Source organism: Aulonocara sp. 'chitande type north' Nkhata Bay, linkage group LG3, assembly GCF_057382095.1.
Source record: "Aulonocara sp. 'chitande type north' Nkhata Bay isolate Kocher_YH1m ecotype deep benthic linkage group LG3, A_spYH_male_GT1.1, whole genome shotgun sequence".
NCBI classification, from domain to species: domain Eukaryota; kingdom Metazoa; phylum Chordata; class Actinopteri; order Cichliformes; family Cichlidae; genus Aulonocara; species Aulonocara sp. 'chitande type north' Nkhata Bay.
In genome coordinates, this window is record NC_141346.1 from 55,338,978 (window position 1) to 55,353,424 (window position 14,447).

General features: G+C 41.9%; 1 protein-coding gene across 4 annotated transcripts in view; it reads left to right on the top strand.

The window, feature by feature from the left end:
* Window positions 1-1,592: 1,592 nt before the first annotated feature.
* The window catches only part of LOC147336236 (VPS10 domain-containing receptor SorCS2-like), a 358,303-nt gene continuing 345,448 nt past the window's right edge, over window positions 1,593-14,447 (top strand). For all 4 annotated transcript variants that reach the window (XM_086285297.1, XM_086285293.1, XM_086285294.1 and 1 more), the window contains exon 1: window positions 1,593-2,034. In XM_086285297.1, the coding sequence (XP_086141423.1) occupies window positions 1,699-2,034 (336 nt within the window). In that variant the 5' untranslated portion in view covers window positions 1,593-1,698. The remainder of the gene's footprint in view (window positions 2,035-14,447) is intronic.

Sequence of the window (14,447 nt, forward strand, 5' to 3'; positions counted from 1 at the left end):
TAATTATCGCTACTTATTGAACTTTTTTTTTTGTTTTTGTAATATAATCATATTTATTGTTCCTGCTGTCTCTATGCTCTCCTTTTCTTTCTTGTCTTTCCACGCACCCCACAACCAGTCACAGAAGATGACTTCCCCTCCTTTAGCATCTTTCTGATTAGGCCTTTTACTGTTAAAATTGAGTTCTTGTTCCCACTTTGTAATTCTGGGCGCAAACTGGACTTTCCCTCCTTGTGGCATCTATCATATGAAAGAGACTTTGACAAATGACAGATATTTTTAAATAGCAAGGATTCATATTGGATGCTTTACAATTACAGGTGAACGCCCCTTTTGATCATGGAAAGCCTGATTTGAAGGAAGAAATCCACAGGCAAAACTGATATTCAATGGAGTTTCATTTTTATATACCTAGAGCCGCAAACCAGTAGACCCAGGGTTTTATAGGCCCACAGTTTTGTAAAGAAATTGGGACGGTAATTCTCATGGAACTATAATCACTCTCAAAATGTTCCATGTTTTCCGCATTACATCAATCCGCACTGAAATGGCAGTTACTAAGGTTACCATAGTTAAACCCTTCAGTTTTATAAGCAAACCCTGAGACTAATAAAAACATGTTAAGCTTTTTGATTTTGTACAGTGTTTTTATGGATTTATCTCTAATATGAGCAAAAATAATACCTGCTATATTAGAAAAACATGTAATCTGAAAGTAAAGGTGAACTCTTGTTTACATATAACCCCAAATACTACAAAACCACCGAGTCATAGTTTAATTCTGCCTCCAAGTGTAATTGGATACGAGAACAGATGCAGGGAGTGGAGCTATTACTTTGTGAGATCAAATGTGAACTCTGACCCTTTGGCCAGCTGGCAACCAATACACAGAGGGACGGATGTCACGCATGCTTTTTTTAAGGTCATTTTATTGTTTCTATCAGTTAAATTAAAGAAAAAGATAAGTTAAAGAAATAAATATAAATTAGAACGTATGACCAACTCATTCAACCCTCACTTTATCTGACACAAAGTTACTAAACATGTCCATGGTACTCATAAATATAACAAATAGAATAAAACAGATAAGCAATAAGCAACTAAATCTAACTCAGAAAATGTCAGTGTGTATGTAAGTTTAATACATAAATGTATTTTCAGCATATTTCCCACCCGAACAAAAAAGCTATAGACTCAACAGTGGTTAAGCATGTTACTAAGTGACCATCAGGTGTTGCTGATTATCAGTCTATGCCCTGACATCAGCAGATAAGCATACGAAGGTCGCGAAGACTAAACCACTGCACCACTACGTCAGTTGTGGATCACTGTGACACTGATCACGGTCGAATTCAGTTTGAAACCAACAAGAAACACACAATGTTGTTAAAAATAACGGCAGTGATTTTAGGCAGTGCTGCCGTCATGTTGGAACTCTTTATTTAGATGGATGGAGTGATGCGAGCTCAGTACAGCTGCAGGACAGCAGATGGCACCGCTGCATCGTCCTGTGGTTCGTACTTGGCACCGAGACTCGTCCACGTTGTTCTCACTGTCTGACTTCGCTCCAGTTCCCCTCCCTCTATCCCTCCCTCACTCTCTCTTCCTCGGTTTACAGTATACACCTATCTATCTCCCACAAGCATCAGCAGTCTCTTCATCAGTCTCCGCGTTACGGGCGCTAGTACGGCGTAAAGCATGGCACCTCTCCGTCCCGAAGAACCGGGTTCAGCTGCTGCGTACCTCTGCGTCTTTCTGTTGACCGTCTCGGCCTGGATGGCACTACCGGGACCCGTGCGCTGTGGCAGCGTGGCTTTAAACCGGCGAGGCTGGGAGGATCGCACGTTTGACTTGAACGGCGGAGAAAGAGGCTTCCTGCCGGGCCAGAAAGCAGTCGGGGCGGGGAGCACACCCCGCTTCAGAAGAGCCCTGTCCTGGGATAAACAAATGTCCCTGCTCAGCAGCTCGTTCGTGCTCAAAGGGGATGCGACCCACAACCAGGCGATGGTCCACTGGACAGGAGAGAACAGCAGCGTAAGTAGCCTCTCTCCTCATCCTGTCCCGTCTCGAGCCACTGGTTCATGCACCATCCCTATAGCCCCTTCTTTGTCACCTTCCACCATCCGTCACTCCAGCGTCAGCGCACATCACTAAAAACAAGTTATTGTTCTCGCAGTAGGCTGCTGCTGCGGCTGCTGCAGACGCACACTGCGCGCCTCTCAGGGAGAAGAGGCACGGTGTGGTTTTTATGCACCCAGGTGGTCCACCTGGAGGCGCCGTGGATGTTTAAAGGCTCCGGGCTTTGTTGAAGCATCGGGACTTTTTAATGGCTTCGTGCAGGGGGTGGGGGTGGCTCAGGGTCACGAACATCTTGTTATTGTCTGTTTATTCTGCTCAGAGAAAGTCAAACATTCATAATGGAACGTATTATTACCGGATTCCTTACTATGAACCCCCTTTTTTCGTACGCAACGTAATTGAAGTAAAAAGAAGAAATGGCTCATTTTAATTTGGGGCAGAGGCCAACCGGATGGGAGGCGGTTTAATGTTCACTTAGTGCCCCGGGTCCCCTGACCCCAATTTGAATTACAACCTCCTGTGCCATTGTGTACCATGACATTAGGAAGTCCAAGGACGCACCGAGAGCACGGAGCCAGTGTGGAGACAAGGGGTGCGCGCTAAACAGACAGCTGGGTACTTAATTTAGTTACATGAAGCCATGACTGAAATATTGATGGAGCCTTTTATTCATGAATTTTGCAGTGCCTTGTTTATTTGTGGTTTGGAACCCAGTTTGGCTTAAACGAAAATGGATGTCTTGGTCTAGGCAACTTTTTTACACCTTCACAGCCACTGCCGTTTAAATAAAGCACATGTAGGACAGATTTCAGACATTTGTGGCATATATATGATATAGATCCCTCTGACAGCATTATTAAATGCTGTCAGAGGGGTCAAAATAGCAAAACCCATAGCCTACATAGACATATTTTTTAGATTATCTGTGTTGTGGGTGAAACAGCCCGAAGTATGATACAGCTATTCTAAGAACATACTGTGTTTTTTCTTAGCCTTCACTTTAATCACAGCAGCTACACTAAACAAGAGTAGTCTTTGTGATGTATATTGACAGAGGCTGGGTGGGGAGGTGGAAAATGGTGTCTGGTGGGGACATCACTTGGAATGAGAGCCTTTTTGTCAGACTATCACATTAAATGTGTCCCTAGAAGTAGCTGTAACCACTCCTGGGGGTGGAAAAATAATGTGAAGGAGGAATTTCCTGAACTTTCATAACAAATTGATTGCTAAATAACATAATGTAACAAATGTAGGATTATGGAGGCTAAGGAGAATTTAAAGGTGATGCAGGCAGCTCTGCTTGTTGGTGGGTAGAAATGCAAGTAGAATTTAAGGTCAGTGCCAGTAGCTAGAGCTCTTGAAAGCACAGTATACTGGTGTTTGCTGCGGGAGAGAGATGGAATCATGATTTGAATGCAAGTGTTCTAAATTTTTAAGTAGTTTAATCTATACTTTGTCTCCAGCTGTGTTGTTGTTGTTGTTGTTTTTTAACTTTTCTAAAGGATTACTTGTGGAAACCAAGTCTAAACCTTAAGCTTCCATATGAGTTTTTCCAGTTGCAGTGGTTGGCTAAATTCAGCCTGCAATGATGTTTTTCTGTTCTTTTTTTTTAGCAGGTTGAAAATGGTTGGTTTTAAATGGTTTCTTTAAAAATTCTAATGGTACGTGCTTGTGAGATCTGCTTTTGATGGTTTTATTCTAATTGGAAAGGATGAACTAACACGCTAGGCTTGATTTCATTGGGAATTTTAGCACTAATTAGCTTAACTTAATGGTGGCATTAAAGCAGCTAGATGTCACTCTTTTGACAAGATTATCAAAGCCCTGATAAATAATATATATAAGATAATTAATATATCTTTTTTTAATCTTTTTTTCCTAAAATCAATAACACAACAAATCAAAGCAAAAATTAATTTATTTATTCAGACAACATTACATTTTACTGATTCTTTAGTAAATATAGTTCTTAATTTCCGTTTGAGATCAGAGTCTGGTTTGAAATAATGAATGTGCTCAAACAAACAGCCCAAAATCACTATTGAGAGCAACTCGCCACAAATCAGTAATGACTTGTGGGATTATACTACTTTGGCATTTAAGACGGGGCATTTAAGTAATAAAAAATTGACATTCTCCCAGTGGACTCAAGCCTATCTTGCAATGAACTTCCTGTCTTCATCTCTTCTTCTTCTTCTTTTCTTTTAATCGAGGCAATGTATCCTCGGGGATCTTAGCGCTCAGACTCTGCCAGCCATTGGAACTCCAAGTTTGACTTACCCACACCAAGTTAATTGAAGATATGTACTCTGAAAGGTCGATGAGACTGAGTTCATCCCAGCCTAATAAACACAGAAAAATGGTGCCATTCAATTTCCCTAAGGCTGACATTTATGAACAGCAAGCAGATTGATGGAAGGGAAAAAGGAATTTCTGCCTCTCTTCATGTTTCATGATGTCATTTTTGCATCTTTGATGTTCCAAATGTAATTCCTTGATGAAAGGGTCAGGAGTGCAGAAGACTTCAGATGTCGCATCGGTCTTGATGATGGCTTGTCAGAGATGTAATAGAGACCACCTAGCAGTTAAAAAAAGGATAACATGCACGCCTTCCTTTAGTTATTCAGGCTAATTATTGCATGTAATGTGTATATGCTGTTCTGGGCCCCGTCAACTTCTGGCCAGACTACAAAGTGTTTTTTAGACTTATTCAGGTACCTTTATAGTAAAAGTGCTGTCATTAAAAATAGTTTGCTCTGTGTACTCTCTTCTGTCCCCGTGGCAACTGTCACTTTTCTTGGGCAATCCTTGATTGGTCAATTGATGGCTTAAAGCATAAAAGAGCCTTCCCTCAGGCTACCTCCAGAGGTGTCTTTGAAGAACAGAGAACACAGTTATATGTGTGTGAGAGAGGCTGCTTTAGAACAACAGAGCAGTGAGAAGAGGTGGAATTTAGATCCAGACAGAATCAGTGAAGCAGTAAAAATTATTTTCAGTCCAAGTTCTACCTAATTGGTATTTAATAATCCAAAACAGAACATGTTAAAGGTCACAGCTCCTTGAAAATATTCATGAACCACAAAAGACTGAGAAGATAAAATAATACCAAAATAAAGAAATAAATTAACCAGTACTACTTAGCTGATTATCCAGTGTATTATATGTCTGCATCTCTCATTAAGTAAATACAGTGTACAAGTGTAGTTTTTTACCTGTTTACTGACACATACACGTATTCCAATTATAGTTATATAACGGACTTGGATATAATGTGTAAAATGCGAGCTTTCATTTGAGGATATGGTAAACGGCCTGTACTTGTATAGCGCTTTACTTAGTCCCTAAGGACTCCAAAGCGCTTCACACTACATTCAGTCATTCACCCATTCACACACTGGTGATTGCAAGCTACATTGTAGCCACAGCCACCCTGGGGCGCACTGACAGAGGCGAGGCTGCCGGACACTGGCGCCACCGGGCCCTCTGACCACCACCAGTAGGTAACGGGTGAAGTATCTTGCCCAAGGACACAACACCTGAGACTGTCCGATCCCGAGCTCGAACTGGCAACCTTCCGATTACAAGACAAACTGCCAACTCTTGAGCCACGATCGCCCACATTCAAATTGGAGGAAGGGTTTAGGAGTTCCTCTTTTTTTTTTTAGTTCAGCCTACTAAATTAAAGCTTAAAGTCTTCACTTCATCTGCATCTGAGTTGTTTCATTTAAAATTCATAGTGCTAATGTACAGAACCAAGATTAAAAAAAAGTTCAAAAAGTTCACTGTCCAACTATTTATGGACCCAACTGTATGAAAGAGAAAACAAAGCAGCAGGCTTGTTATATCGCACTCTTTCAGGTTGATTGAATTCTTTTATCTGCACTAACATTGAGTTATTTCTCAATGTTAAAATTCACTATTTAAACCTGCTCCTGCTGCTAAAGTAACCATTGTGATGAAATTCTTAATTGCTTTTCATGGAAATCAAGTTGTTATTAATGATAAGAAAATTCTCCCCTTTCAAGTATACAAGAGAACTCACCAAATTATTTGCAATGGCACCACATACATTTATTTACCCAGTGACTGATTGTGTTTTTCCCAAATACTGCTCATATTCAGAGAAATGTTCAAAGAAAAGTATATTCACATATCTCACTATTATATTACTATTATATTGGATATGGAGTGATTGCTATATGACACTACTAATGATGTATAGTCCATTAAATTGCTTTAGTTCTTCCATAAACTGAAAATGAGACAGCATTTAACTCATGATGTTGATCAAGTTGAAAAATGTACTAAATTAATATTATGTTTTAACCAATAAGACTTCAGACTAACAATAAAGATCACAGATACATCAGGAAAGTGTTTGCCTGAGTCATAGGTTAAGGTATCTGAATTTTATACAACTGAAGTTCTTCTAGAAGCCAGAGGATCTGCTCCCTGCGGATTATTAAAAGAATGCAGGTTTAGGGAAGCTCTGAACTGGAGTCACTTTGGATGGAGTGGTTATACCAGACTTCTGAATGATGGAAACCTCCGTTATTGAAAGCACTCTCCTTGTGATTCTCTCCCTCGGATCTCTCTCCTTGACTTGTCGACTAGCCTGGGGGAATTCTGTGTTTATTTCTCTCCCTTTATTTCTAGGTCCTCTCTGTGGTGATGTGAAGCATTAATGTCTACATGTGTGTCCCTGATGTGCGGATCTGTACTGGCTGGGAAACAGCCCTCAATATTTAGTGGAGTTTCTCTATACATTTTTTGTGGATTGATTGTTTTGTGGCAATAACATTGGCATGTCAGTCACACTGCTTTTAAATTTGCAAGCCTATGTGTGCTGTTGTTGATTTTTTTTTAATTTATACAAATCACAACAACAGTCGCCTCAAGGCATTTTATATTGTAAGGTAGACCCTACAATAATACATAAAGAAAAAAACTCCAACAATCATGTGACCCCCTATGAGACAGCACTTTGGCAACAGTGGGAAGGAAAAACTCCCTTTTACCAGGAAGAAACCTCCAGCAGAACCAGGCTCAGGAGAGAAGACCACTTTGAAGACCACTGTGGTCTGAAAACTCCTGCTCACTCTGTCTTTAAACCTAACCCTAATCCTAAGGCCACATTTTGGAGTAAAGCAGAATTTATATATTTTTTGTTGTATGCTGAATGTTGGGCAGCATGGTCATGCAGTGATTAGCACTGTTGATTTGTAGCAATAAACTTGTAGGTTCAATTCCGCCATTTGTCCTGGGTGGACTATGTGGGCTTTGCCTGCACTCCCCTGTATACATTGGTACCCCAGCTTCCTCCCACAGCTTGCAGTTAGTAGGGTTAGGTAAACTGGTGATTCGAAGTTGCTCTTAAGTTTAAATGGTTGTCGGTTTCTCTATGCTAATCTGTGACTGACTGGAAAGCTGTCCACAATGTACGTATGGAACAATTTGGACAGTGTTGGGGAGTAATGGAATACATGTACCAGCTTTATGTATTTAAGATACAAAATATGAGTAACTGTATTCCATTTAATTCCACTATTTAAAAAGTTGGTATTCAGAATACAGTTACTTTGTTGAAATAAATTGATTACACGGCGGTCTTTTCCTGTTTCGTATGTTAGGCTATGCTCTTTCTATTTTTGGTAATTCCACGCCGAGGCTCTAACGCATAATGACATGAAAAAATATTTTTACAAATGATTTAATATGAAGGCAATAGGCAGTTTTCGGCTACAAGCATGACACGGAACCCAACTTATTAGCCAGAGATCCCTTTACTACGGTTCGGAGCCGCGGATCTGTTTTATATACGCGCAGAATAGTTTGCTATACGAGATCGCTGCAAAAAGTGCAGCCTTACTTAATGTCCACCCTCCTCCTGTTACTCGTTTTATATTAAGATTTAAAAATCTAGTTGGTATTGGTATGGCGAGTAACCTTCAGTAATAGTAATAAAGCACAGAGCAGGTTACTTTTAAAATGCATTCCACTACAGATGCCCCAACTACATGAATGTAGTTGGGGCATCTGTAGTGGAATGCCCCAACTACATGAATGTAGTTGGGGCATCTGTAGTGGAATGCATTTTAAAAGTAACCGTCCCAACACTGAATTTGGATGCAAACCACATTACTAACTAGGGGTGCAACCAAATAATTTCTTATATAGAATATCGGTCAGATATTGACTCAAAGTGACTGAGTGGAAATCTGTCACAATCTATTTAATTACATTTTACATTCCTCTGCCCAAAGCTGATGTACCACTTTCAGTAGCATGACTAAAAGCTATTTTCAGCTGCTTCCTTGTCACAAGGGTCCCACAGCAGTTGGCGCTGCATGTTTGAATTGGCACAGTTCTACACCAGATGCCCTTCCCAAAGCAAACCCAAAGGGGGATTTGTACCTCTGGCTGGAATTGAACCGGCAACTGTAGCGAATATGTAGTAGCACAACCAAAAGTCCTAATGTCAACCTAAAGATGGCTCTAGATCAGGAGTCAAAGTTAAGTCTAAGTGATGCACAGCTCCCCAAAGTGAGAAGCTCATAGCAGTGAATAGCTGTTTCCACTTACCTCTGTTATGCTCCTTGTCATTGCACATAGAATAACTACCTAAGTATACTCATCCTTCTTTTCACCATTTTCAGTCTATTCCTCAATTGATAGTATTAATGTCAATGTTATCGTCCACATTAACTGTTGTCTTTGCGTTGCATATTACAGAATTGTAGGTAATACCACCTTTAATACACCATCCCCATTGGATACCTTGCTTACACCATCTTCAGATTGCATGCATCATTTCAGTCAGTTGGGTCTGGGGATTATCTGTCTGCTGCATACGTCTTATCTAAACATCATATTGGTTGAATTTAAATAGAGTATTTAGAGGGAGCCGGTTTCATAATAAGGTTGCTTTCCTTTATTTGCATGCAAAATCATGGCTCATGCAGGTGTGTACACATGGACACACACACGTCCAAGCTGTAACAATACGTGGCCATATTCTTAACATGCACGTGCACACACACATTTGGGTCTCTTGGGTCCTGACTTAATGTGAAAGGCATTTGTTCACGCTTCACATACTGAACAGACAGGTTTTTTGGCCCCTGGTCGTTCTGCGGTGGAAAATTGTTTGCACATGTGAGGAGAGCCTTTCTCGTCATTTATCTTGTCTGTCCTCATTGGTCCTGCTTAAAAAGATACTCCAGCACGGAGGGAAATGATGTTGTCGCCTTCATGGAGTCATGGCTCCCCTCCTATCTCGAGCTCACAACTAAAAATGGGAAGATCAAACTAGACCGCGCTCACCGCTCTCTAGCACCGAGGCCGGGCCCCAGCCAGCGCGCCAGACCCATCATTATGAAGCTTCACAACTTTGCTGATAAACAACGTGTGATGGCCGCAGCTCGGCGCCTGGCTACGCAGCCGAACCAACCAACAAGTCGTATCAAAGTCTCCTTCTTTAATGATTATTCAGCGGCGGTAGCCAAGAAACGCAAGGCTTTCGACGAGGTGAAAAGCTGCCTGAGGAAGAAGAATGTGGATTATGCGCTTCTCTACCCCGCCACACTGAGGCTGTTTGCCAACGGCAAGGAGAAGAGATTTAACACACCGGAGGCAGCTGCGTCCTACGCGGACTCGCTGCCCTGAATCCCCGTAACCACCGGAGTACTCCTTTTCTTCACACTATGCCTTAATTAACCGGTGTGAGTACTTGCCGAATCTAGGCGTATATGACTCTTTTTTTTTCGTCCTCGCTGCTTATAAGCGACCAGGTGAAATCTTCCACCCCATCGGGCACCGGACGGACTGTGTTTTCGTCTATGGGTAGGCGTGAGTTACGCGCGTGCAATGCCCTTCGGCTTTCCCGACGGGCAGGAGGAGATTGGTTTTTCCCTACATGTTTAGTAGGGCTGTTGCCAAATCACTGTTCTTTGAATGTTCCGTCACACAGCTCTTTCATGCCTTTTTTATTTTTATTTTATTTATTTATTTTTTCAACCAGGGTGTGGTGAACCCTTTGGCTCAATATGCTTTGTGTGATACATGAATAAGTCTAATAATGAGTAGGCTGCGAATATGCACCTGGAATGTACGAGGGGTTCACAGCCCTATTAAGAGGAGGAAGATATTTACTTGTCTAAGAAAGGACGGTGTAGATGTTGCTATGTTACAAGAGACACATCTTGATAATAATGAACACTTGAAGTTGCAACAAGGATTATATGGACAAGTGTTTTTTTCATCCTTCACTACAAGAAGTAGAGGAGTGGCAGTGTTGATTAGGAAAAATGTACCTTTTGTAGTAACTGATTGCGTTAAGGATCTGAAGGGCCGCTACGTGATAGTCAAAGGGGTTTTGCAAGGCCAAAATATCTTATTACTGAATGTTTATTTTCCACCTGCCCACCCAACTACCTTTCTTACCAAAATGTTTCTGGAATTAGCCCCATTTCTTCCTAACTCTACCGTTATTATTGGTGGTGATTTCAACTTAATGTTAAATCCGCTTATGGACAGATTTCCACACAGCATTGCAACTCCTTCTCCTCAGGCCAAAGCGCTTCATGCTCTATGCGACGAGTTTGGACTTGTGGATGCTTGGAGATATACTCACCCCTCCGATAAGCAATACACATTTTTTTCGGCTCCGCATAGGTCCCAAACTAGAATTGATTACTTTTTTCTCCCGAAAACTGACTTAGGTTCAGTAGTATCGTGCGACATAACAAGTATAATCATCTCAGATCACGCTAGGGTAATCATGGATCTCGATCTTAAAGCTGCGCTTCATAGGTCCCGCCACTGGAGGCTTAATACCATTATTCTTAAGGATGAGGAATTTACCTCTCACTTCTCTGCAGAATTTAAAGCGTTTTTGGATATCAACACCCCCTCAGCTACTACTGCCTCTGTTTTGTGGGAAACATGCAAAGCTTATGCGAGGGGCCTAATTATTTCGTATTCTGCGACAAAGAAGCGACAACGGATGGAGGAACAAAAATCTTTAGAGAGCGAATTGATGGATAAGGAGAAAACATATATTGCCTCCCCATCACCACCATTATGGCAAGAAATAACCGCACTCAGGTCAGCGCTGAATTGCCTTCTTACCAGAGATGCAGAGAAGAAACTTAAATACACCAGACAGAGGTTCTACGAGCATGGAGATAAGGCCGGTAAATGTCTGGCGTACTATGTTAAGAAGCGCGCAGAATCGAATACCATTGCAGCGATATCTGATGAAGGTGGCCACAAGATATATGAAAACAAACTGATAAATGACTGTGTTAAGAAGTTCTACGAAGCCTTGTACTCTTCTCAACAAGTCCCGGAGGGGGTGCAGCTGATGCATAATTTCTTCACCCAATTCGACTTACCAAATTTGTCAGAGGAACAGAAGACTGCCCTTAACAGCCCTATAACTAAGACCGAAGTGTTTAAGGCTATTAAATCACTGCGAAGTGGAAAGTCGCCAGGGCCTGATGGCTTCTGTTGTGAATTTTATAAACAGTTTCGGGATATTATTGTGGAACCGCTTCTTGATATGTTCAACCACTCCTTCATTACGGGTGAATTCCCGCAAACACTGAAGGAAGCCAACATTTCCCTAATTCTAAAGAAAGGGAAGTGTCCTGATTTGTGCGGATCCTATAGACCTATAGCCCTCTTGAATGTAGATAGGAAACTGCTTTCTAAAATTCTGGCCACCCGCTTAGAAAATTTTTTACCTGTGCTGATAAGGGAGGACCAGACAGGCTTTATAAAGGGTCGAAACTCAGCCACCAATGTTAGACGCTTACTGAACGCTATTGTAGCTTTCAAGCAAGAATCTATTGACGGCCTGGTGCTTTCTCTCGATGCGGAGAAAGCATTTGACAGAATTGAGTGGTCTTATTTGTTGTATACTCTGGGCAAATTCGGCTTAGGGGAGAATTTTATAAAATGGGTCAAAGTTATCTACAATAATCCACAGGCAGCAGTCCTGACTAATGGACTTAGGTCTGATTACTTCAACACTCATAGGGGAGTTATGCAGGGCTGCCCCTTATCGCCCCTTCTATTCGCTCTGGCCATAGAGCCTCTTGCTGAGGCCATAAGGGCGACGCCCACAATACGTAGTTTAGAGATTGGACAGCTGTGTCATAAAATAACCTTATACGCGGACGACATCTTGATTCTTTTGACTAACCCTGTAACATCCGTACCCAGTCTCATTGAGGTGATTGACAGGTTTAGCCATTTCTCTGGCTATAGAATCAATTTGGCTAAGTCAGAGGCCATGCCTCTCGGTACTCTTTTCACAATGCTGGCTACTGTTCCTTCCTTTCCTTTTAAATGGTCTCCTAATGGATTTGTGTATTTGGGGATCTTTATTACCCCGTCTCTCGACCAATTGTACAAAGCCAACTTCACACCCTTATTTGGCAAACTCAAACAGGACCTAGAGCGGTGGGCGTCACTTCCTGTCTCCTGGCTAGGACGCATTGCCCTGATCAAAATGAATGTGCTGCCCAGGCTATTGTATCCTATCCAAATGATCCCCGTCTTGTTCTCTAAGAGAGTACTGAAGGACATAAATGGTTGGCTCACCTCTTTCATCTGGAACAAGCGCAGACCCAGACTCAAGATGGCAGTGTTGCATCTGCCAAGCTCCAGGGGCGGCTTGGATCTACCTAATATTAGATTGTATCAGCTTTCTGCCCATTTAAGATTTGTGAGCGACTGGGTTAGGGGTAAAACCTCAATCTGGTCGGATATTGAGACAGCTCTGTCACAATGCAAACTGAGCGATCTATTATTTTGTAATGATTTTAACGGAATTAAGGCCCTTTGTACAAATCCTGTAACAATCAACACCCTAAAAGCGTGGCGAATTGTCCGCCGTCTTGAGGGAAGATCGAGAATAACATCAACCTTTACCCCTATAATGAATAACCCTGCTTTCCCTCCGGGTTCTTTGGACCCCGGCTTTCAACGATGGTCTGATAAGAATATTAAGTCTCTTGGTGACCTTTTCTCGGGTGGTGAACTCATGTCGTTTGAACAGCTTACCAACAGTTACGGCTTGCCTAGACAGGATTTCTTTCGTTTTTTGCAAATACGACACTATATCACTCACAATACAACCCTTGCTGAGCACCCTGAAGTATCTGATGTTGAGAGGGTTTTGTTTGGGCAACAGCTGACGGTGTCTCTGAGTTCATTTTACCATGTGCTTAATGCTTTGACTACCACTGATGCGCAGGGGATTAGAGGTGTGTGGGAGAGGGAACTGTCGGTAACCATAGATGAAGATAAGTGGGATACCGTTTGGTCTCTCGCAAAAAGGATTTCAATTTGTACTCGGACAAGAGCAATCCAATTTAAGATTTTACACAGATTACACGTATCCCCTCACCGCAGACACCTCTTCAGCCGCTCTCTTTCCCCTGTGTGTCTTAAGTGCAAAACTGATGTAGGGACTTTAACTCACTGTTTTTGGTCCTGTTATAAGCTTCAAGAATACTGGGCTGACATTACAGGTGAACTGGGGAAAATCTTCCACGTTGATATAGAGATGGACCCTTTGTCCCTGATTCTAGGTCTTCCAAGTGACCGCCTAAAAGCGGCGGCCAACAAAAGATTGTATAACACTCTAACATTTGCAGCCAGGAAAAATATCCTCTTACAATGGATCAACGATAGGACTCCCACTGTCTGTGGCTGGCGCAAAATAGTTTTTGAACTGATTCCTCTGGAATACCTCACACACGTTATACACCACAGTGTGGGTCAGTTCTATGGGATGTGGCACCCCTTTTTGGACTATATTGGACCGGACCTTTCCGCTATCTTATTCAAAGGACTACTACACACGTGATCACCACCCGGGCACTGTAAGACTGACTCACCACCTCTTGTATGTTATATTTTGTATTTTGTATCTTGTATTATGCCTTATTTAAGAGCTGTTGTGTACGTTTTGTGTTTGTACTGTTTTGTTGTTCTGTGTCTACTGTCGAGACACTGTCGTGTTAAAGGAAAATCTGCAATAAAAACAATGATAAAAAGATACTCCAAACCCCAGACTGTAAATCATCAGAGCTGTTTGCTCACTTCTCCTCTATCTCTGTTTAAAATGAATCGCACACTGTCTCCAAATTATAAAGTGCACTATCACCACAACACGCTTGCCAACCAGCAAGGCCTTCAGGACACATCTAAGCATGTCACAGTGTCACTCCACAGTATTGAATGGCTCCGGGCTTCATTGTCATGCTTGCTGTGCATAATGCTACTGTAAGGGTTTGGACGATATATCTCTGTCATCTTATGTCATCCCAGGACTGCTTTAAAATATTAAATGTTCC